The 26,487-nt window shown below is 27.1% G+C and overlaps 1 protein-coding gene and 2 long non-coding RNA genes across 4 annotated transcripts in view; 1 reads left to right on the top strand and 2 right to left on the bottom strand.

Moving 5' to 3' along the window:
• LOC100201504 (ubiquitin carboxyl-terminal hydrolase 8) overlaps nt 1-5,890 on the bottom strand; it is a 75,995-nt gene extending 70,105 nt beyond the window's left edge. Inside the window, exons 1-2 of one of the 2 annotated variants that reach the window (XM_065813926.1) lie at nt 5,626-5,875; nt 1,332-1,665 (exon numbers count right to left, since the gene is read on the bottom strand). Coding sequence is in view for 1 of the 2 variants with exons in the window: in XM_065813925.1 (XP_065669997.1) it covers nt 5,626-5,744 (119 nt within the window). In the remaining variant the exon portion in view is untranslated. Of the gene's footprint in view, nt 1-1,331; nt 1,666-5,625 lie in introns of both variants that reach the window. The other variant, XM_065813925.1, reaches the window with a different exon arrangement.
• A 9,092-nt stretch (nt 5,891-14,982) lies between these two features.
• Nucleotides 14,983-18,381, top strand: LOC136087863 (uncharacterized). Its single transcript, XR_010642131.1, has 3 exons — nt 14,983-15,973; nt 16,244-16,340; nt 18,188-18,381. It is a non-coding gene; the product is annotated as an uncharacterized LOC136087863 (long non-coding RNA).
• Nucleotides 18,382-19,508: 1,127 nt separating this feature from the next.
• Nucleotides 19,509-22,838, bottom strand: LOC136088884 (uncharacterized). Its single transcript, XR_010642588.1, has 3 exons — nt 21,434-22,838; nt 21,061-21,157; nt 19,509-19,702 (listed from the first exon to the last, which is right to left on the bottom strand). It is a non-coding gene; the product is annotated as an uncharacterized LOC136088884 (long non-coding RNA).
• Nucleotides 22,839-26,487: the final 3,649 nt, after the last annotated feature.

Here is a 26,487-nt window from a genome sequence, read left to right as displayed (position 1 = left end):
ATCTATTTTTTATGCACCTGCCAAATTTCAAAAATTATGTAGCAGATAATTTAAAAAGGTGAAAGTCAGATTATACATACTATGTATATAACAATAATAATAATACTGTCATTATTATTATTGTTGTTGTTATTTTAGTAATTTTATTATTTTATTTTTATTATTCAATCATATTTTATGTATATAATTTTATGTATATAATATATAAACACTATATTATAGTTTAAACATTCTTTTAGATAAAAAGCAAATATTATTTTATAAATAAACAACCATTGTTACAATAAACATAGAAATAGAAAAAAGTTCAGGAAATAAATTTATTGAATTAATGCTATTAATAATGGCAATTATTCTTAAAATTTCAGGAATTTTAAACCCAAATGCAAAGGAACATATATTTGTTTTGAATGTTTTTGAAAGTTTTTTGATGGTTTAACTGGTACCAACAACTGATAATTTATTGTCATGCAAATGCTATTGTTTCAAATGTTAATACTATTAACTTAATGCTAATAATATTAATTATTAACTTAATACTATTCATAATACTATAGTCTATACTGTCAACTATTAAATAGTATTGACAATAACTAATTTCTTTACTATTGAAATTATACTATTATTATTGTAATTTTGATTCTACGCTGTTGTTAAGATTGTATATAAATGCATGCATGATAGTAATAATATCAACATCATGCATGCATTAAAAATGCATTCATTAATAATATGCATGCTGGTATATGACAATAATTATTTTGATTAGATATTTGTATATCTCATTTCCATAATAATAATAATAATAATAATAATAATAATATATTTTAATTATAAAAACTTTATGAGAATTGACTAAAAAACAAACAAAAATAAATTAATTAAGATACTTCTTATCAATTATCCCTTATTTATCTTAAATAATTATATGAAATTGATTTATTTTCTTTTTTATTTTAACAACAAAATATCATTTGTGTGAAAGTGTATGTATTAATTTACTAACATTACTTTTTTTCCATTAATTGTTTAGAAGAGCAAATGGAACTACGATTAAATATTTTTATTTCATTTCTTGAATATTTTTAAAATATGTATTTTTAGAATATGTATTGTTTCACTGTTACTTGAACTGCTTACTCAAACTGCTTTTGGTATAATTAAAAATAATAAAATTAATTTTTAAATTCAGATTTAGATTTTAGTCATTATTTTTGATTTTATTTCTTTTCTTTTTTTATTAACCCAGCTCTAAATAACTATAGGTAAGAAAAGTAAATTTTTATTTAGTTTACATATTAAATTGAGTGAAATTAGATTGTTCATCTTACAGTGTTCACCTTATGTCCAAAGATAAATGCCTTGTTATTGCTCTGGATAAAAGCCCAGGAGGAACAGCTGATCAGCTGATGATTACAAAAATAATATTTGCAGGGCAGTAGATCATCAAGCCTTCGTTTATTCAGATTTTCATTTACATAATTATAATGAGTGTCATCAATTGATTATTAAAAATATTTCTGCAAACAATGTCAAAAAGAGTTGCAGCTAACCATCTGACCATAAATAAAGTTAGTAAAACTTGGGATAAAACTCTGAATGAATTGAATTGTCATTTGCACCTCTTGATACAATTGCTACTGATGCCGCTCAGCATTGAAGTGTCTAGAGACATAAAAGAGTGAATTATTTGGCAATGATTGTGTAGCCATCAAAATTGTTTAGGCTATGAATAATATATAATTTATTTCACTCCGACTCCACAGCCTGATATATATATATATATATATATATATACATATATATATATATATATATATATATATTTATATATATATATATATATGTGTGTATGTATATGTATATGTATATGTATATATGTATATGTATATATATATGTATATACATATGTATATATATATACATATATATATATATATATATATAATATATATATAGATATAAATATATATATATATATATATATCTTCTATATATATAAAGGGCAATGTGTGTGTGTGTGTTTGTTCTCTATAGAAATCCAAACCGCCGGACCGATCTCGATGAAATTTGGCATGGGGGTAGTCCTCGAGGGGGAGAAGGTTCTTAGCTGGGTTTTGACCCTGTACCCCGACCCCCGGGGTCAAGGGGGCTAAAAATTGAGCCCCCCTGACCCCGGGATCAGGGGGGCCGATTTTTTGGGCCGATTTTTGTGTACAGATATCAGGTAAGCCAGTTTAAATATTGGCCCGGGCAACGCCGGGTAACTCCAGCTATATATATAAAGGGCAATGTGTGTTTGTGTGTGTGTTTGTTTGTTCTCTATAGAAATCCTAACCGCCGGACCGATCTCGATGAAATTTGGCATGGGGGTAGTCCTCGAGGAGGAGAAGGTTCTTAGCTGGGTTTTGACCCTGTACCCCGACCCCCGGGGTCATGGGGGCTAAAAAATGAGCCCCCCTGACCCCGGGGTCAGGGGGGCCGATTTTTTGGGCCCATTTTTGGGCCCATTTTTGTGTACAGATATCAGGTAAGCCAGTTTAAATATTGGCCCGGGCAACGCCGGGTAACTCCAGCTATATATATAAAGGGCAATGTGTGTTTGTGTGTGTGTTTGTTTGTTCTCTATAGAAATCCTAACCGCCGGACCGATCTCGATGAAATTTGGCATGGGGGTAGTCCTCGAGGAGGAGAAGGTTCTTAGCTGGGTTTTGACCCCGTACCCCGACCCCCAGGGTCAGGGGGCCCAAAAATGAGCCCCCCTGACCCCGGGGTCAGGGGGGCCGATTTTTTGGGCCGATTTTTGGGCCCATTTTTGTGTACAGATATCAGGTAAGCCAGTTTAAATATTGGCCCGGGCAACGCCGGGTAACTCATGCTAGTATATATATATATTAGGCCTTATGAAAAGATGCGTGCAATCGCACGTCTTATTTGACCATGCATATAACTTTTTTTGTTGATAAATTGCCATCATTTTTTTGCATATATTAAAAAAGGTGCGTTTTAGAAAAGCCCTGAAAATCTAAATGAAATGATGCTAATAAATTATAATTATGCTTATAATTACGCTTGGATAAACAACTTAAATAAAAACATATACCAGGTGCTGAAAAAGTTCCTGTACAAAAATATAAACAGCAAAAACAGCAAAAATTCCTGTACAAGACGAGAAACAAATTACACTTTAATTTAAAACAAAATAATACTGAAAAATACTAAAAGAATACGAAGGAATACAAAAGAATACTAAAAACACACTATATATTGAAAGGAAACACCATACAGATAATTTTTTTAAATTATACTTTTGTACAGCAACTTTTTCCGCACCCTGTGTGTGTGTGTGTATATATATATACATATATATATATATATATATATATATATATATATATATATATATATATATATATATATATATATATATATATATATATATATATAGATATATAGATATATATATATATATATATAGATCTATATATAGATATAGATATATATATATATATATAGATATATATATATATATATATATATATATATATATATATATATATATATATATATATATATATATATATAGATATATATATATAGATATATAGATATATATAGAATAAATAATTTTGATCTTTATAAATGTTTTGATATTATGCGAAACGCTTTTAAATAAAGTTATATTGTTGCAATTTACTACTGTTTACAATAGACTCATTAAAAATAAGGAATATATATTCTTATAATTATTTTAATATATTTTAATAATAAATAAATATAATATATGTGGCTATATTTTTATTTTTTTGTTAATGTTTTTTTAATACAGATTTAATTTTATAAATATTTCTATAATTTGATTTATTTCATTTTTTTAATGCGAAAAACCTTTAGTCCTTTATCGAAAAAACTAAAACCTTTTTTCGCTAAAACATTTTCTTTAATAAATGCAACAATTTTTTTTTTTACTATTATTATTTATTTTTTTATCTACAATTAGTAAATCATAAATATTTACACTATTTTATATTGAATATTAAATTTTTTTACTAATTTAAATTGTTTATAACTATTTCTATGAATAATTTTATAAAGAACATTTGATCAACACGTTGATTAAAGTCATAAAAAAAAATTTATAAACAACAACAACTTTATTCAAAACTTGAAACATTTCAATTTAAAATCACTTTAAAAGTTTAAACGTTGCACTGTGAAGTCATTCCATTTTTTGCAACAATAGGAATCGGAGACTTCAAAGAAAAAAACATTAACACAAAAAAATTGGCTTTAATGTCTTTCTGTATAAGGCGTTAAAATCTTTTTTATGAAAGACTTTTTACAAAAGACTTTTTTTATAAAAAAAAAATCTTAATGATAGGTTGAAAAAAAAAAGAATTAAAAAAAGATTTGTTTTTTAAAGTTTATTTCATAAGCCTAATTTTTTTTTTTAATCTCACTTTAATCTAATTTTTTAATTTGTATTTTAATTTTCTCTTTAGTTTAGTTTAAATTTTCAGCGCCTTTTTAAAATAAAAAAAATTATGCGCTGGGTCAAATAAGAGGTGCAATCACACGCATCTCCTCAGAAAGCCTGATATATATATATATATATATATATATATATATATATATATATATATATATATAATTTATATATATATATATATATAATTTTTATATATATATAGTTCTAAATTTATCAAGTTTGTTTAGATCATTTTATGTCATACTAAAAACTTTGTCAACCTGAAAAATGGCAAATTTCACTGGTCATTTTATCATAACTACACTTGGCTTTTAAAAAGTTTTCATTGTTCATTTTATTATGCAAAGATGTATTAATATCAATGTCATAAGAATTTTCAAAAAGATATCTTGATAGTTTGCACTGTTAAACTCTAATAAAACAAGAGCAAGATGATCTACCATATAAACCAGTTTCTTTAAAAATTTCATATATTCAAAAAATGTCACTAAATACCTCACAACTTTTTTTTGAATTTTTGATTTTGATAATTTTTTTACCGTTAAAATACTGTATTAATGCTCTTTTTAACGATATATAAAAATATAATATTTAGTAAATTTAAAAAATTCATGTCACATACCTACTTAATTTCGTAAAGATTATTAAAAAATTTTTTGCTGAAAAAATGGATAATAATAAAAAAGAACCATTAAATTTTTATAAAAATGTTATTAAAAAGATTAAAACAATGCTTGACATCAAATCTTATTACGAAAATAAAATTTAAATTATTAAAAAAAAAAACAATTTTTGTTTAACCTGCTTTTTTGTAATATTTTACACATAATTCAAGACATATAGAAAATAAAACTTAAATATTAAAAACTTAGTCACCTATCTTTATAGTCGTATCTTAATACAAATTAGATAATTGATACGGTTCATAACATAACTTGAGAAAATAAAATTTCATAAATTTATAAAGATTCATTACTTCGGAAACTTTATAGAGTTTAATAAGCTATTTGCTAGTTTTTTAGCTATGAAAAATTTAATAGTATAAACCATGAGCTAATATAATTAGTAGCGAATGACTAAAATTTTCTATTTAACTTTCATTAAAAAAAATATGATTATGGGAAAAAAAACCATACTGTGTACATTGTGTATTACTATTGATAACAACTTTTATATCTTCTGCAACTTTATTCAAATCCTTTATACTCTTGTACATAAGTTTATCAACATTTACTCTATTTTTATTACCAGACATTGTTCAAAATCACATAAAAACAGAAAACAACTTTAACGAAATAAAAATTAACACAGACTAAAAATATACAAAAATTTGTATTTTCGGATCTGTTTATTTATGTGCTTGCTCGTAGTCGGCTTCCGTTAATTGTGGTTTTGAATAATGTCTCTGGATAGAGGGGTATCGGGTCGTTGGTGCGAAAAGTAACCCAAACAAAATTAATTTTTATTATAAATTATATTACGTTTATAATACATATTTAAGACGTATTTAAGGCGTAAATTACCAGTACCAGCGACGTATAGTTACTGCAGCACTGCTATGACTATGCAACGACTATGCAGCGTCGCATAGTCGTTGCATAGTCGTTGCAATATTACATCTAATATATAAAATATTATTGCATAGTCGTTTATAATGATCTAATGTATAAAATATTAGATCATTATAAACGACTAAAGTTTTGGAATGAACGAATATATCTCAACAACGACTACAGCGAAAGAACGATTGAAAAAAGAAAAATACTTTTTGCAAAAGCCAAAGAATTAAGATCCTCAGGTAAGTATGCAAAAGTAGTCTATAACAATCTGATAACACGCGATTAATAATAACAATAACAAAATGAAATTCTTTAAATCTGTGCACATGAAAAAATAATTATAAAAATGAATGACTTTCAATCGCTAACCAATAATTTTTACGAAAAATACATTATATCAGGTGAAAGCGCAGACCTAGATGTACATTTTTTTAGTGATATGTACACGGACAGCTTATATCATTACCCCAGCACAATAATAATGTTATAAATTTGCCAGTTAGTAAAAAAATTTTACAATCGTAATTAATAAAAGAAAACTTTACATGACAGGGGTTAGAAGAGGACAAAATTAGTCTTATCATTAAACCCCAAAAAATGCATCATTATAAAATAACATTTTCCAAGAAAATGCAAAAAATACATAAAATATAAAATGTTTTACAATATTTAGCTTTTAAACTTTCAAAATATTTAGTAATTTAAAGAGTTAAACTTAAGAATTGGTTAGTAAAGTAAGAAATTATAAACTAAAAAAATATAATTTTAGCTGGTTCAATTTACAAATAATTATATTTGAGTTAATCTCAATTCTTTATGTTGATGTTGTTTTAATAAGAGTTAACAATCAGTTATACGTGGAACTATAAGATTAATAAACACAACAAAAGATAAAAAAATTACAATAATTACAAATTACAATCTAAAGTTTGAAAAACCGTAATAACATTTAATTACAAGTTAATTAATTGTTAGTATTTTTCGTAAATAATATAGTAAAAAATATATATAAATATAGTAAAATATAGTGAAAAATTAAAAGTTTTAGAAGAAATTTGATTCATTTTCAATTGCCATCAGCAATTGCTTAAGTTTTGTTTTGAATTGGTTTAGAGAATAATTTGTTTTCAGTTTTTTATTTAATATAGTATTCCACAGTTTAGGGCCTTGGTTTGCAATTGAGAATTTAGTAACTGAATAATATATTTTGGATTGAATATAATTGTTTTTTGAAAATCTGGTCGGGTATATGTGTGTTATTTTTTTAAAAATTGAATTAAATTGAGGATATTTTTTTATCAAGTTTGAACATGAAGATAAGAACATGATAGAGGTTTAATTTATATATATTTAGAATATTGAGTTCATTAAATATTGTTCGAGTGTGAGTGAAACGATCTACGTTTGAGATTATCCTTATAGCATGTTTTTGTTTACTCAGCAATTTTTTTACTTTCGTTGAGTTAGTGCTGCATCAAGCAATGTTTGCGTAATTTAAGTAGCAGTGAATTAAAAAAAAGTATAGGTTTTTCAAACAAGATAGATTTAAAAACTGCTTGGCTTTGTACAATATACCCAAATTTTTTGATATTTTATTTTCAATTAGTCCTATGTGGTCTTTCCAGGTTACATTTTCATCTAATAACACGCCTGAAAAACTTTATTGATTGTTCTCTTTTTATTAGTTTATTATCAATAAACAGATCCGGTAGTTTTAGGGGAATATATGCTTTTTTCTGAAGACGATTGAACAAAGTGTATTTAGTTTTATTGATGTTTAAAGACAGTTTGTTTGACTTAAACCATTGGGTTAATTTTTCAAGTTTCTTATTTACAGTTTGAAATAATAAACTTATATCTTTACTGGAATAAAACTTCTTTTTTCAAATCCATGCTTTATGCAAGCAGAATTCTATTGGGCCAAGAAATTCTTTTTTTGTTATCTTTTGTAGAAGGAAAAATTACTATTTTTTTTTTTTAATTTAAAAATTACTGTTTTTACTAAATTTTTCTTTTTTAACTTAATAACTTAAGACTTATTAACTTAATGACTTAAAACAATAGGTTTTGAATCGCTGCGCTTTAATGTCTTCGAAACTGCAAATAATTTGCAAATCAATGATTTTTGTGACGTAATACGCAATTCATATCAAATAAATAAAATGTATGGGGAAATACAATTTAAATTTTTGTTAACTTAATTAACTTTTTTTGGTCAATTTTTTCTATTTCCTTGTATTGTCATCGAAAATGATTAAGTGTGCAAAATTTGAGCAAAATTGGTTGAGAAAAAAGCTTTCAAAAATTGATTTCAAATTTTGTGGCACACAAACATATATATATATATATATATATATATATATATATATATATATATATATATATATATATATATATATATATATATATATAAATATATATATATATATATATATATTATATAAAGCATGGAACAAGTTGGTATCATCAGCAAACAAAATGGAGCTGAAGATGTTAGAGAATTTATTTAAATCGTTTATATAAACAAGAAATAAAAGTGGTCCTAAAATTGATCCTTGAGGGACACCACAGGTAATTGTTTGATAATCAGTTTTTCCTCCGTCATATAATATGCACTGCTTCCTATTAGTCAAATAACTCTCAAACCAGGACAAACTACTATTTATAATACCATAACTTTTGAGTTTTGATAAAAGGATTTGATGATTGACTGTTTCAAAAGCTTTACTTAAATCAATGAACATCCCTAGGGTATACTTGTCTTCATTAAATGCTTTATATATATCATGAACAAGATGAGTGATTGCATGCTCTGTGGAATGACCAGATTTAAACCCAAACTATTTATTATAAAGAATATTATTAACATTTAAAAAAGAATATAGTCTATTATACATAACCCGGTCTAATATTTTAGAAAAACAAGAAAGTATGGAGATTGGTCTATAATTGGCAACATCAGAAGGATCACCTAATTTTAATATTGGAATGACTTTTGCAATTTTTAGGTTATCAGGAAAACACCTTGCTGTAAAGATAAATTAAAAATGTGCAATAGTGGAATTGTGATATGTTTAATTGATTTGATAATGACATTACTACTTATATCATCAAATCCTAAACTTTTATTAGGCTTTAATAAAGAGACTGTGTCTAATAATTCTTTTTCTGTAAGTTTATAATTAGACATAGATCTAGTGTTGGTTGAGGTTAAGTATGAATCGAAACTTACTTGAGTAGTTTCTATATTTGACGATAAAGTAGGCCCTATATTTACAAAATTTAATTTAGATTTAGAGCTTCAGCTACTAAGGATTTATTTATAATACAATTATTATTTATTTTAAGATTTTCAGGAAGTAAATTTCTGTATAATTTTTTTTTTCCGATTACCTCATTAATAATATTCCACTTTTTTTGGAATCATTTTTGTGTTTTAATAATTGATCAGAATAGTAATATTTTTTAAGCGCTTTAAAATTGATTCAAACAGCCGTTTATAATTTTTATAACTGTTTTCATTTTTAAGAGTTCTTTTTTTAAGAAACTTATTATATAAACGTTGTTTTTTTTTAGAAGATTTAAGAATACCCCTCGTTATCCAGGGGTTTAGAAGTGATTTAGTTTTGATTACTTTAGTAACTACTGGAAATGCCTTGTTATAAAAATTAAGAATTCAGTGAGAAATATATTATACGCTTTATTAGTGTTTAGATTAAGTTGAAGGGTATCCCAGTTAACACAGGATAGAAGATTATGAAAATGAGTAATGGAAGCTTCGTTAAAAGTAATTAAAACACTAAACGTGTTTTAATTACTTTTTTTCTTTCATTTTGATCATCATTTCTGCTTTTTTGGGATAAAATAAAAATCGGAAAGTGATCAGAAATCTCAGAATTAAATATTCCCGTCCTTATTTTAGTATTTATAAATTCATTTGTAATAATTTGATCTAAAGAAGTTGCACTTTCCCTAGTTATTCGTGTTTATTGATTAGTGAAATATATAATTATTTTGAAAAATTTTTGTTTTTTTTTTTTCGTTATCTAATATATTGAGATTGATATCACCAACAATATAAACCGCTTTATTTATAGATGATTTGTTTTTAATTATATTTTTTATGTGATTTTCAAATACCTTGATGTTTCCTGAGGGCAGTCGGTATAAAGCATGGACGACAATGTTTTTTGAGGTTTAATTAATGATTTCAATGCATAATGATTCGTAATCATTTGTGGTTAAACTTAAATCTGTTTTAACTTTGAATAATATTGAATTTTTTATGTACTATAGCGGCATAAAGTAAGTATACACCATTAAGTTTTGCATACATTTATTATTTTAAGCAATTAAAAACACTGTAAATTGTTGCAAACACAATTTTTATTTATCAGAATCATCAAAAACAACACTCTGTATCAAGAACATGCAGTTTGATCAATATTTAACATGGTAACCTCGCGCTTTAATAACATGTTTCATACGGTTTGGCATTGACTCAAACAGGCGAGTAATTGTAACATCATCAATATTGTTCCATGCACCTTGCAAAATTAACCAAAGACTATCCAAGTTAGATGGCCTCTTTCCTTCAATGTTCTTTGCCATAACGCTCCACAAATTTTCAATCGGATTCATGTCCGGGCTCTGAGCAGGCCAATCAAGTACTGCCACCTGATTACGCCGAAGAAAATCTGTGACAGTCTTGGCCTTGTGGCATGGTGCATTGTCATGCTGAAAGAAGAACGAGTTAAGTTGCCCAAACAGTGCACTAGCAGAAGGAAACATTGTGTTTTGTAGTACATCAATGTACTGGTGTTGGTTCATACTTCCAGTACATCGATAAAGGTGCCCAAGCCCATAGCCAGACATACACCCCCAAATCATTAAACTCTTTCCTCCATGCTTGACAGTTGGCGCAATACAGTTTTTACTGAATTTTTCACCAACTCTTCTTCGCACAATTACTCGTTTGGAACTAAGGAACAACTCGAAAGAACTTTCATCACTGAACAGGACATGTTTCCAATCATCTACTGTCAAGTCTTTGTGTGCTTTGGCAAATGCCAATCGTCGACGAAAGTTTGTAGCTGAAAGCAGTGGCTTCTTTGCAGCCACACATCCACGAAGACCTGCTTTCAGAAGGCGCTGACGTACAGTTCGAGTTGCCAGAGTAACCCCATGTTCTTCAGAAAGTTTTCGACCGAGTTGAGGGGCAGTGAGTCTACGATCCTGCAAGGACATTCGAACTAACACTCTGTCAATGTGTGGAGTTGTTTTCTTTGGTCTTCCAGATCGCCTCTTATCAGCTGTTGAACCAGTTTCGATATGTTTATATATTATTTTCTTAATACCCATTGGTGTTGCTTTAAGTTCTCTGGCTATTTTTCTTAAACTTGCACCTGTTTCTGCCAAGAACACTGCGCGAAGTCTTTCTTCTGTTGTCAGTCGACGATATTTGGGCATACCTTCAAATATAAAAATGAATAATTACACAAAATATATCAGACAAATGGCCAAATATGAATAATGAAAAACCAAAGACATTAATTAATTAGTATTAGCTTAAACTAACAAATTGTAACTAAAAATTCTCTAAAACCCAACATGCATCTCAACAATGGATAATAATAATTTATTAATGACTTGGCCTAAAGTCAAAACTGGTCAGAACCATTTTGAAAGTTTTTAGGACAATAAAAAAAAGTTATTTGTTAATTGTTATTAAAAACTTAATTATAATAACAATACTATAACATTGTAAAACAATTACTAACCTTGTCTTCAAAATTTGCACAATTAAATAATACAAAGTTAACTCTTTAAAGTTTAATTTTTAGTACACAACATGAGTCACACTTGCTATTGTAAACAGGAAGTGCAAAGAATATTGATTAAGTAAATTCACAGAATGCAATAATTGCTTCTATTATGTTTCTAAAAATAAGAAATACCACATTAAACTATTATTTTTACGATTTGGGTAGGGTGTATACTTACTTTCTGCCGCAATAGTATATACACAAACCCGCGCCTTCCTTATTCGATGCTCTTATTTGATGAATCACTTTATAGTTAGGTAAATGAAAATTAGAATTGTTTTCAGTGTTTTTATCGTGACACCATGTCTCACTTATACAAATTATTTGAAATTTAATATCAATGTTATATAAAAACTGTTTACACATTATTATTAAAGAATTAAACTGTTTACACAGCACCATTAAAGAATTTTTTTTTAAAAAAATAAATGATATAAACAGTGAAAAAATTAGAATCCTCCACATTAATATAAGGAGTTTAAGCAAAAATAATGAAAACTTTCGGCATTTTCTAGAAGAAACTGAAAACATTTTTAATATAATATGTGTTACGGAAACTTGGTGCTCTACTTACGAACTTGAAAATAGTTCTAATTTTCATCTTAAAAATTTTGAATTAGTCTCATTAGAAAGACAAACAAATAAACGCGGTGGAGGAGTTCTGATATACGTTAAAGAAAACATTTCGTATAAAGTTAAAAGCGATTTGAGCGTTTCTGACGAAGATTAAGAGATCGCAACAATTGAACTAATTATAAACAAAGGAAAAAACATACTTATAAGCAGCTGCTATAGGCCACCTGACGGCGCGTGCGAAAATTTTAGCTCTTATTTGCAACGTAATGTAGTTCACGCTGGTAACAACGAAAGAAAAAAAAACTTTATAATTGGGGATTTTAATATGGACTTTTATTTATTTATAACGACGACAAAAAGTGAGAAGTTTCTATGATGAAATTTTTTTAGCAGGCGCAGTTCCCCTAATCAATCATCCAACTAGAGTAACTAAGAATTCTGCTACCCTCATTGACAATATTTTTACTACAGACATCTTTAATAACTCCATTCAAAAAGGTATCATAAAAACTGATTTATCGGACCACTTCCCTATTTTCCTAACGTTTAACACAATATTATCTAATAAAATTAAACAAAAATAGAACTGTAAAAAAATGTATTTACAACGACAAAAAAATAAATGATTTTAAACATCAACTATCATTACTTCATTGGGGGCATATCAACTTTAATGAAGATGCAAGTACTATTTATAATAAATTCTTCGAAACATTCTCCTTAGTATATGACGCGAACTTTCCAGTATGTGAAAAATTAATAAGTCATAAAACCTTTAACAGCCCTTGGATTACAAAAGGCTTTCAAAAATAAAGCAAAAGTTGTATATAAAATATTTAAAGACTAAATCTTCTGCAAATGAAAAAATATATAAAAATTATAAAAATTTATTTGAAAATATTCTTAAAAATCTAAAAAAAAATATTATTCTATATTCTGATCAATAAATTTAAAAACAACTCAACGCGCACCTGGCAAAAGAAATAACAAGAAAATCAAAAAATCACTTAAGTTCTTTACCACAAACTATAAAATTTGAAGACGTAAATATATGTGAACCGAGCAAAATTGCAAACATTTTTAACAAATTTTTTACTGAAATTGGAACCAATCTCTCTAAAAAAATTCTTATGACCGAGAGTTCGTTTGAAGACTACTTGTGTCCTATAAATAAATCTTATTATAACATAAGTACTCTTATTATAACATAAGTACTCTTCTGAATTATCCCAGGACGAGCTTGATAGAGCCTTTAAATCTCTAAAAAGAAATAAAAGTATTAGTGCTGATGAAGTAAGTGGTAACATAGTTGTAGATTGTTATAAAAGTCTGAAAGATATTCTTTATAAAGTATTTAATGCATCTATAAAACAAGGAGTTTTCCCGGATCAATTGAAAATTGCGAAAGTTATACCAATTTACAAACAAGGCGATAAAACAAATATTAACAACTATCGCCCAATTTCGGTTCTATCAACTTTTTCAAAATTATTAGAAAGAATAATATATAATAGAATATTTAAATATTTTTACCAAAATAATATACTATATACCAAACAATTTGGCTTTAAAAAAAATATTTCAACTGAGCACGCAATTATTCAATTTGTTAGGGAAATCACAGAATCTTTCGAAAAAAAACAATATACCCTAGGAGTCTTTATTGATCTTTCGAAGGCTTTCGATACCGTTGACCATAAAATAGTGCTTAAAAACTATGAAATTAATAACAATATGCTAAAATGGTTTCATAGTTACTTATCAAATAGAAAGCATTTGTTACCTTTAATGATGGCCTTAAAAGTGACTATATTGAAATAACCTGTGGTGTTCCACAAGGTTCTATTCTAGGTCCTCTTATGTTTTTAATTTATATTAATGATTTAAGTAAAGCAGCTAATCTTCGGAGTATTATGTTTGCTGATGATACGAATTTGTTCTTATCAAACAGTAATATTATTGAGCTGTTTTCTGATATGAATAAAGAACTTAAATGCTTATCTGAGTGGTTTAAATGTAACAAATTAACCTCAAACCTTGATAAAACAAAATCATTCTGTTTCACCCTATATCTAAAAAACGTTTTTTACCAACAACCATGCCAAAAATTCTTATTGATGAACTTGAAATAAAAAGGGAAGCTTTTACTAGTTTTCTTGGCATTTATCTTGATGAGAATGTTACTTGGAAACCGCATATTGACTACACTTGCACTAAAGTTTCTAAAAATATAGGAGTCCTCTATAAGTCAAGAAATTAATTAAACAAAACCATTTTAATCCAACTCTATTATTCATTTATACATACCCAGTTGGCATATCTAGTATAGTAAATACTCGGAGTATTGATCACGTATAACATACCGCCATTGATACCAGAAAAATACGCATTTAGTTTTAAGTTTCGAATTCGAGTTCAATACCACTTATTAATCAAAAATACGTATTATTTAATATTTGATCAAAATGGGATACGATATCGTTCCCGATTTTGATCAAATATCAACATATAACGGAAAAACGAAAATCTTTGCTTTAAAGCGCATGCTTAAACTGAAATTGTGAAAGCAAAATTTAAATTAAAAAGTTTTCTCTTGAGAAATTTAGCAAAAAGTTTGTCTGGAATGAAAAGGAATAGTCAGGAATATATGAAAAGTTGTATGAAGAGATATCGTTCTGCTAAAGCAGTATCGCATATCTCCAATACAGTTACAGTACTTTTTTGTACTAAAAAAGTTACTAAAACTTTATCATCAAAATATTTATTACTACTTTTAAATTTATTTAGTTTTATGAAGTCCTAAATTAATATAATTCCAATATATTATAAATCCTATCATTTCATACCTTGCTTATTTTATTATGTTGATTATTATTTTATTAACATTTCTGTTATGCTATTACCTTTTATTTTGTACTGTTTAAAAAAATTTAGAAAAATAAATTAAAATTTCGAGCCAACACTGATTTTTTATTGTTGCTAAACATTAAATTTTGTTATAAAGATTGCAGTTCTTCTATCTGTTTTTTGCTCTTTATTCAATAAGTATTTGATTTAAATTAAATATGATTATAATTTGATATTTTGTTACGAGATATTTGTTTTTATATATGAATATAGATATGAATCTTTTTAGATTTTTTTATGTTATTTTTAAATTTTTTGTTCGCGCATATATAAACACCTCATATATATAAATATTATATGAGGTGTTTATATATGTTATATAAAGTTAAATAAATGTATTGTGTTTTATAGTTATTATATATGTTTATATTATGTTGTTTCCATGTTTTCAAAGTGTGTGACTTGGCAAACGTGTTGAGCAAGATTTTGCGTAAAGTTTTTATTTATGTTACAAATGTTGTTACATTTGGCTTACCTTTATGTTGGTGTCTATTGTTATATCAGATATATTGAATTTTAATTCATATTTGATGTTTTTCTTTGTATTTACTTATCCATTATACTTTTTCATTTCAGATTTATCATATGATGGATTTATGCGATATAAAAGAACAAATGTATGTAAATTTTTATGAATTTATTCTAGGCTTTTCTAAATGTTTCTTATTCACATTTTATTTTACAAGCAAGGTCTGCAAGCAAGTTTGAGCTGAAAATTTTTTTTAGCTTTTAAGGAGAATTGGCGTTATTCTTTGTTTAATTTAATTTGTTAAAATGTAGTAGTTCTAACAAATAAATGTTTGTTTGTTCTTGGTTTTTTACTTATCTGTTTTCAGATTCTTATAAACTAGGCAACTCAGCTAAGCAAGTTTTGTTTTATTTTTTAGTGCTATTGGAAAGAGGTGAAAGTTATTTTTTAGAGTGATTGAAAAGAACTGAAGTGTTTTTTAGTTACTTCACACGGTGTAACTGATACTGATTTGAGTAAGTTTACTATTTTGTTTTATTTTATATTGGATTTATTTTATATTTGATATATATTATATTAAATATATATTTTGTGTATTTAACATGGAAAACTGACTGTAATTTGTTGACACGAAAGTTTATAAACTTAAATCTGCCTATATTTCAGTATATATATATATATATATATATATATATATATATATATATATATATATATATATATATATATATATATATATATATATATATATATATATATATATATGACTGACATTGCTTCAAATTTTTATACAAGATTGTGCATTTATTATTTTTGTTCATTAAGGTAAGAACAACTTTGTGCATTGTAGATTCTTTGTTAAATTAAAAATAATTGATGTAAATAAATATTGTTTAATATTTTTGATAAACAACTTATGTATATAAACATATAAAAAGATATGGATTTTAATAAATCTTAAGTTTAAATAAAGTCTTTGATTAGATCACAATTTGTAAGATTCTTTTACGTTCATTTATTCAATTGTAAAAATAGTAAGATTACTGGTAATATGTTTAATGATAACAGCGAAATTGAAATAGATAGTATAAGGCTCAACAAAGTTATTAATGTAAAATGCTAATAGGCAACTTGAAAATAGTTGTCAAATGAAAAAAATAGATCTAGGCAGGATGAAATTAATCAAATTAACAGACATTAACACTGCTTGACAGAATTCAGTGTCAAGCAGTGTTAATGTCTGTTAATTTGATTTTACTTTAGACACTTTAGAACAAAGCAAAGTATGAGTTTAACTATTTATAGTAACAATTAACACTTTTAAATCTAAATAATTTGATTTTTTTTTATAATTTCTATCATAATTATGTTTTTTTTTTTCATTTTTTTTTTTTTTTGGTTTCTCTTCTCTTTGTCATCTTTTGATTAGTTAGCTAACTGTTGAAACATGGTTTTAATTTTGTAAGTTTAGTATGATGTGAAATTTACTCTATTAATCATTAGTCAACAGTTAGAGAGAAGCTGGAGCTTAATTAAGAAATGCTGGAAATTAGCTTTTAATCAAGGTAAAAAAAATTTTGTTTACTGGTAACATAATAAAACCAGTTACTACTATTTATTCCGTGCTTTTTTACATTTGTTAACATGCTGCTTTGGAAACACTTTCTTTTTCTCTCTCTCTCTCTCTCTTAGATGAGAAGGAGATTTAATAAAACTTATGTAATTACTGAGCTCTTACGTATTTCTTAATACCACAAATGATAATGAGCATTTATAGGAAATATTTTACGAGTTGCTTACTATTTTATGATATAGTTGCTCAAATTGTTTAACTATAATTGTCCCTTGATTGTTCAAATATTGTAATAAATAAAATCTTTTTAGTCCAAGTATTTAAGTTAATAAAATATCTTATTAAGTTGTGGTGTTATTTGCCAGCGTTACTATAGTAACAATGTATACATTGTGTTGTCTAGCCTTTTTATAATCATTTTTAATTATTCTGTAGACAGAATATATGAACCTGTCATTTCGAAAAGGACATAAGTCCAAAACTTTTAGCAGTTAGTTTATAAGTTTGAATGATTTATGTTTTTTTTATAAAAAATAAAAAATACATAAGTTATATACGTTCTTTATTTATCTACTTCTATGTTTAATTTCTTTAGCAACCTAGACATTATTTTAATAATAATCATATTTTTGTTGATTTTGAAAAGTTTTAGTAAATGGACTTGTGCCCTTTTCGAAATGACAGGTTCATATATTTTCTGTTATTATTATCCTAATTCTACTAACAATAAAATGCAAATAGTACTTTTGTAATTAAAAATTGTAATTTTTTTTTCATGTCTTATTTTAGGTATTTGCAGGCTTTACTTGACTTTCCTTTTCTGGTACTTGTGTTGTGACAGATTTTAAAAAGAATTCAACTGATGTTAATGCGGTCTTTATGTCGTTACCTATAAGCAATGACGTTGCTGATACGGAGTCAAAGTTAAAATATTTATAGATAAATTTGTATTTAATATTTTAGATAATATATCAAGTTATTAATGTGTTTTTATTGTTATTAATGATTTATTATATTCTCTGGTTATCGTGTTTTATACGTGTTTAAATGCGAGTTTGATACTCAGTAGGCGTCGTATGGTATCTTTATACGCATCTGATGTCTATTTTTAATGCGCGTTTGACACGATAAAATGGCTAACATATATTCGTAAATAATGCGTATTCTGGAAAGTTTTAAATGCGCATGTAATACCAGGAAAATATCGTATTGAATATTCTCTGGTTATCGTGTTTTATACGTGTTTACAAGAGTTTCAAATGCGAGTCTGATACTCAGTAGGCGTCGTATTGTATACCTGTCTTTATACGCATCTAATGCGTATTTCTAATGCGTGTTCGACACGATAAAATGGCTAACATACATACCACATCGATACGTATTTAAACGAGTTTCTAATGCGCATTTACAACTAAATTTGCCGACTGGGTAGTTATATTAACTATGCAGGGCCGTACCGAGCCAATTTTGCGCTTCGGGCAAGAAAAGAAAATTGCGCCCCCTCTTCCCCTCCCCCTCCTTAAAAAAAAAGAGAAGAAAATTAAACGAAAAAAATGATTTATCCCAGTCGGCAAATTTAGTTGTAAATGCGCATTAGAAACTCGTTTAAATACGTATCGATATGGTATGTATGTTAGCCATTTTATCGTGTCGAATACGCATTAAAAATACGCATTAGATGCGTATAAAGGCACGTATACAATACGACGCCTACTGAGTATCAAACTCGCATTTGAAACTCTTGTAAACACGTATAAAACACGATAACCAAAGAATATTCAATACGATATTTTCCTGGTATTACATGCGCATTTAAAACTTTCCAGAATACGCATTATTTACGAATATTTGTTAGCCATTTTATAGTGTCAAACGCGCATTAAAAATAGATGTATAATGCGTATAAAGATAGGTATACTATACGACGCCAACTGAGTATCAAACTTGCATTTAAACACGTATAAAACACGTATAAAACACGATAACCAGAGAATATTCAATACAATTTTATTAACTAATATGAGTTCATAACATAATGATAATGACTAGCAGTAAGCACCCCGTAATACGGGTTATGAGTTATTAAATAATTAATACCAATAAAAACACATTAATAACTTGATATATTATCTAAAAAATTAAATACAAATTTATCTATAAATATTGTAACTTTGACTCCGTATCAGCAATGTCATTGCTTATAGGTAACGACATAAAGACCGCATTAACATCAGTTGAGTTCTTTTTAAAATCTGTCACAACACAGGTACCAGAAAAGGAAAGTCAAGTAAAGCCTGCAAATACCTAAAAAAAGACATGAAAAAAAAAAATTACAATTTTTAATTACAAAAGTACTATTTGCATTTTATTGTTAGTAGAATTAGGATAATAATAACAGAAAATATATGAACCTGTCATTTCAAAAAGGACACAAGTCCATTTACTAAAACTTTTCAAAATCAACAAAAATATGATTTTTATTAAAATAATGTCTAGTTTGCTAAAGAAATTAAACATAGAAGTAGATAAATAAAGAACGTATATAACTTATGTATTTTTTGTTTTTTATAAAAAAAACATAAATCATACAGAAATTTTTAATTCAAACTTATAAACTAACTGCTAAAAGTTTTGGACTTATGTCCTTTTCGAAATGACAGGTTCATATATTCTGTCTACAGAATAATTAAAAAAGATTATAAAAAGGCTAGACAACACAATGTATACATTGTTACTATAGTAACACTGGCAAATAACACTACAACTTAATAAGATATTTTATTAACTTGAATACTTGGACTAAAAAGATTTTATTATAAAAAAAAAAAAAATTATTTAGATTTAAAAGTGTTAATTGTTACTATAAATAGTTAAACTCATACTTTACTTTGTTCTGAAGCATCTAAAGTAAAATCAAATTAACAGACATTAACACTGCTTGACACTGAATTCTGTCAAGTAAGCCTTCTGCATGCCGAGTTACATTTCTTACATTTCAACAACGATTAATTTCATCCTGCCTAGATCTATTTTTTTCATTTGACAGCTATTTTCAAGTTGCCTTATAGCATTTTACATTAATAACTTTGTTGAGCCTAATACTATCTATTTCAATTTCACTGTTATCATAAAACATATTACTAGTAATCTTACTATTGTTACATTTGAATAAATGAACATAAAAGAATCTTACAAATTGTGATCTTTTCTAATCAAAGACTTTATTCAAACTTAAGATTTATTGAAATCCATATCTTTTTATATGTTTATATACATAAGTCGTTTATCAAAAATATTGAACAATATTTATTTACACCAATTATTTTTAATTTAACAAAGAATCTACAATGCACAAAATTATTTTTACCTTAATGAACAAAAATAATAATAATGCACAAACTTGTATAAAATATTGAAGCAATGTCAGTCAATATATTTTACTCTAAAGTAATTATATATATATATATATATATATATATATATATATATATATATTATATATATAAATATACTGAAATATAGGCAGATTTAAGTTTATAAACTTTCGTGTCAACAAATTACAGTCAGTTTTCCATGTTAAATACACAAAATATATATCTAATATAATATATATCAAATATAAAATAAATCCAATATAAAATAAAACAAAATAGTAAACTTACTCAAACCAGTATCACTTACACCGTGTGAAGTAACTAAAAAACACTTCAGTTCTTTTCAATCACTCTAAAAAATAACTTTCAGCTCTTTCCAATAGCACTAAAAAATAGAACAAAACTTGCTTAGCTGAGTTGCCTAGTTTATAAGAATCTGAAAACAAATAAGTAAAAAACCAAGAACAAACAAACATTTATATTTTAGAATTTTTATTTATATTTAAACAAATTAAATAAAACAAAGAAGAACGCCAATTCTCCTTAAAAGCTAAAAAAAATTTTCAGCTCAAATTTGCTTGCAGACTTTGCTTGTAAAATAAAATGTGAATAAGAAACACATTTAGAAAAGCCTAGAAAAAATTCATAAAAATTTACATACATTTGTTCTTTTATATCGCATAAATCCATCATATGATAAATCTGAAATGAAAAAATGTAACTGATAAGTAAATACAAAGAAAAACATCAAATATGAATCGAAAATCAATATATCTGATAGAGATAAGATATCATGATAAGAGAGTAGTAGTTTTTAAATATTGTTATTTCATGTTAGCTTTTAGAAAACAAATCATGTTGGTACTTCATGGTTCTAAAAATTCAAATTGAGATATAAACAAAATGTATATATGGCAAAATGATTTTTCTTGAGTGGCTTTTAGTGAATGATTAAAAGCAGTGAGTTTCAATAATAAAACCACTTATAATTTTTAACAATAGACACCAACATAAAGGTAAGCCAAATGTAACAACATTAGGAACATGAATAACAACTTTACGCAAAATCTTGCTCAACACGTTTACCAAGTCGCACACCTTGAAAACATGGAAACAACATAATATAAACATATATAATAACTATAAAACACAATACATTTATTTAACTTTATATAACATATATAAACACCTCATATAATATTTATATACACAATAGATACATTTTATACTATTTTAATGACACATTTATAAAACAGTTACATAACACATATTACCACATACATATATTTATCAAAAACTTTTTAACTTTGAACATAATATAAACATATATGCAAACTATAAACATATATAACTTGAATTGCGCGAACAAAAAATTTTAAAATAACATGAAAAAATCTAAAAAGATTCATATATATATTCATATATAAAAACATATATCTTGTAATAAAATATCAAATTATAATTATATTTAATTTAAATCAAATACTTATTGAATAAAGAGCAAAAAACAGATAGAAGAACTGCAATCCTTATAACAAAATTTAACGTTTAGCAACAATGAAATGTCAGTGTTGGCTCGAAATATTAATTTATTTTTCAAAATTTTTTAAAACAGTACAAAAAAAAGGTAATAGCATAACAGAAATGTTAATAAAATAACAATCAACATAATAAATCAAGCAAGGTACGAAATTATAGGATTTATAATATATTTGAATTATATTAATTTAGGACTTCATAAAACTAAATAAATTTAAAAGTAGTGATAAATATTTTTATGATATTTTTATGAAAGTTTTATGATTTTTTATGATATTTTTATGATATTTTTATGATATTTTTATGAAAGTTTTAGTAACTTTTTTAGTACAAAAAAGTACTGTAACTATATTGGAGATATGCGATACTGCTTTAGCAGAACGATATCTCTTCATACAACTTTTCATGTATTCCTGACTATTCTTTTTCATTCCAGACAAACTTTTTACTAAATTTCTCAAGAGAAAACTTTTTAATTTAAATTTTGCTTTCACTATTTCAGTTTAAGCATGCGCTTTAAAGTAAAGATTTTTGTTTTTCCGTTGTATGTTGATATTTGATCAAAATCGGGTACGATATCGTATCCGATTTTGATCAAATATTATATAATACGTATTTTTGATAAATAAGTGGTATTGAACTCGAATTCGAAACTTAAAACTAAATGCGTATTTCTCTGGTATCAACGGCAGTATGTTACACGTGATCAATACTCCGAGTATTTACAATACTAGATATGCCGACTGGGATTGATCACAAAATTTATCACATCAAGTTATAAGTAAAATTTGTCATTAAGGTTGCACAAACTTTAGTTCAATGCCACTTTTCTGGCTTTTCTTGAGGCAAATTCACTAATGACATCATCAAAATCAATGTTGTTTGCCACTTCATTTTCAATTGAAATTATAGCCAAACTAGACAAACGTTCTTGGCCAATTGTTGACCTCATATAGTGTTTTATGAGCTTAAGTTTACTGAAACTTCTCTCACACGTAGCAACTGTGACTGGTATGGTGAGGAAGATGCGAATAGCAATTGTTGTGTTGGGATAAGCATCGGTCAAAGAATATTTATGAATGAGCTGCAAAATGTCGATCGGGCTAGATTTTTCAAAGTTGTTCATCATTGCGGCAGCTTGATATTTAAAGCTTGCCATTTCTGACTGGAAATCGGAAGAATCTAAATCTGCCTTGTCAATTTGAGATAAATTTGCAGCTTTTTTCTTGAGTTCATCCACTGAACTTTTAGAGAGTGAATGCCCACTGAAGTAGCCAAAATCAGAGGATACAGCAGACATCAGCCTCAAACCGCCACTCTATTTGTGTAATAATGCTGTCAAACACAAGGTTGCACTGAGATCCGAATTCTGTTTCTGCTGTGAGAAGGTGAGAGTCATCTTCTGCTTCATAAAGTGCTATTCGCTTCACTTTGCGCTTCCTCTTAATTGGAAAGCCACCATCAATTCCGCTCTGGTTAGCTTTTTCTGTGGATAATATTGTCCACCCCAACATCTCAAAAATTCTGAATGAAAGCCTTCAACCATTTCATTTTTTTTACGGCAATGTCAATTGAAATGGTTTTTGACTGAAGCAGTTTGTTTTCCCGGTCAATTTTGAGAAAGAATTTGACACCAGAAATCCAACAAACACAAAAAACTGAAATCAATATGAATGAGAAGTTCTTTTGCACTGCTAACAGTGACAGCATTTGTCATGGGATTGTGGATAATGGATTCCAAAACTTGAAGAACATCTTTGATTTGTCTGTGCAATGGTGTAATTGCTTTTTTTTTGGTAGACCATCTTGTGTCACTATTTCCCTTTAATGAGATGGTCAACGTTTTCATCAGTTTTTCCCATCTTGGCGTGAAGCTTGAAAAAAAGTTAAAGATGGCTTGAACCTTTCCAAAAAACGTAATCATGAGTGAGGATGGGGATGAATGGCTTTGACGCCATTGTATTTTCCAGACATATTGGCTCCATTGTCTTAGCCTCGGCCCCGGCAATCGGAAATGCTTAGACCATCCTTCTCCAATTTTTCACTTATCTCTGTTGCAAGACCTTTTCCGGTTTTTTGGTGAGATTCAATGAAGTCCACAAAGCTTTCCTTAATTGTACAGGTTTCATCACTGATGCGGACATACCAGATGATCTGAGTCATCTGCTCTTTGTGGGAGGTATCTGGAGTGCAGTCAAACAGAACAGAGTAGTATTTAGCTTCTTTGATGTTTGACAAAGTTTCTTTCCTGACTTTCTGCCCAAGTAACTCAATCAGCTCATTTTGAATTCAAGGAGAAAAGTAGGATGTTGTGGTTTTTTTTGCTTTAACGGACGCAATGTGTTCAGCCACTAAAGGATAATAATGGCTAATCAACTCAATTAAGCTCAGAAAAATGCCACTGTTTTGTTGAACGATGTCTTCTGTTGTTCCCCGAAGGGCAAGATTGTTCTTGGCACAGAACAAAATTGCATCAACAATCACTTTTAAGATATCTCTCCGCTTTTTCATCTCTCCATTAATAACTCTCTACAGATCAGAATTCAGGGTCTTTCCTTCCTTGAGGTTTTTTTCAAGAGTTTTCCGATCAGAATAGCATCTTTGGTGTTCATTGTTGTTTTCATGCTCAGGAATTCTTGGGTTTAGTTTTTTCCAGTCACAAAACCCTTTAGAAATTTCTGAGAAATTGTTGGTTTTTGTTGTTAAAAATAACAAACAGCAAAAACAAAATAAAGAATATTTTTTATTGCTGTACTGCAGCCAAGTGCGAACAAATATTTTACCATTGGGATGAATTTTTTCATACCATTTTGAGCTGAAGTGTCGCATTCTGTTGTCAAAATCACACAGCGTGTTTGGGAAAAATTCTCTTCTGTCTTGCTCTGGCCCATGCTCAATCAAAAAGCATCTTGTTTTGTCCGTTATTTTGGAACATGTTGCTGGATCCCTGTGTTGAAAATTTTCTTCCGAGGCCACTGGAATTTCTGAGATTTCTGAATGAAGTTCATCCTCGTCCATTTCAGCTGGGCCTGAAAGCTAGGCATTTTCATCTTCCCTGGCTAGTTCTGAATCAGTTGTGCAAAATTCTTCTTGACTTTGGCTGATGAAAATCTTCTCTTCAATTCATTCCAAATGATGATCTGAACTCAATTAAAGTCAATTATAGGATCTGTTGAATTGTCATTAATTTCAATACAAATATCCTCTGAAATAATTTGTTTCTCCACTGAGTTTGTTACCAACCACTTTTTGAAACAGTTTTGCAGTTTCTCGTCACTTTCTTGGCGCTGTTTTCTTTTCTTCTTAAATTCAGCACCAGATAACTTTTGGGTTCGACTCATAATAGAATTATAATGCTCAAAAGTTATCAAAGATATATTAGTGTTATAGGGCGCTTTTTTATTCAGTATATGAGCTTTAATATTTAAGAGTTTGTGTCAAGAGGCGGAATTTTATTCAAGCAAAAGTAAGTAAAAATCGATTTACGCCATCAAGGTTTTTATTTATAAATATAAAATTACTTAATATTTATGAAGTGAATGTATATAAAATGTTATGTTTTATGTTTCAATGTAAAATCAATCCGTCATTACACACTTTTAAAGATTTTATTACCTTAAAAACAAAAAATAAGTATACACTATGAAATGATAACTCACTCTATGAACCCTTTTGTCGAACAAAATTCAATCAGTTCTGTATAGCTTATCGTGCACCAAATCTCTGGAACAAAATCATTTTACCTAATTTTGATTTATCAATTACCTTCCCAGTCTTTAAAAAGAAATTAAAAGAATTCGTTCATTTTAACGACAATATTTCGAAATACTTTTAAAAGTAAGAAATTTATATAAATACGCTCTTTTGTTTTTGTATTTTGTCATTTTTATTTGTTTATATTTATTAATAGCTTAAGTTATATTTTATTATAACGATTTATGGTTCTGGCGACAAGATCATTAGATCTTCTATCAGATACCAAGTTTTTATTTAAACTTTCTTTTTGTTATTTTTAATCTTATTGATGTGGTGATTATATTCTCTATTATAATTTATTAAAAGTATAAAAATTCCAATATTTGTAAATGTAAAACTTTATATTAAAAAATAAGAGGACAATTTATACATACAAAATGTATGTATGTATGTGCGTATATATATGTATGTGTGTAAGTG

Source organism: Hydra vulgaris, chromosome 12 (assembly GCF_038396675.1).
Source record: "Hydra vulgaris chromosome 12, alternate assembly HydraT2T_AEP".
In the NCBI taxonomy this organism is placed as follows: Eukaryota; Metazoa; Cnidaria; class Hydrozoa; order Anthoathecata; family Hydridae; genus Hydra; species Hydra vulgaris.
Note: the sequence above shows the minus strand (reverse complement) of the source record. Positions and strands in the feature narration are given on the sequence as shown.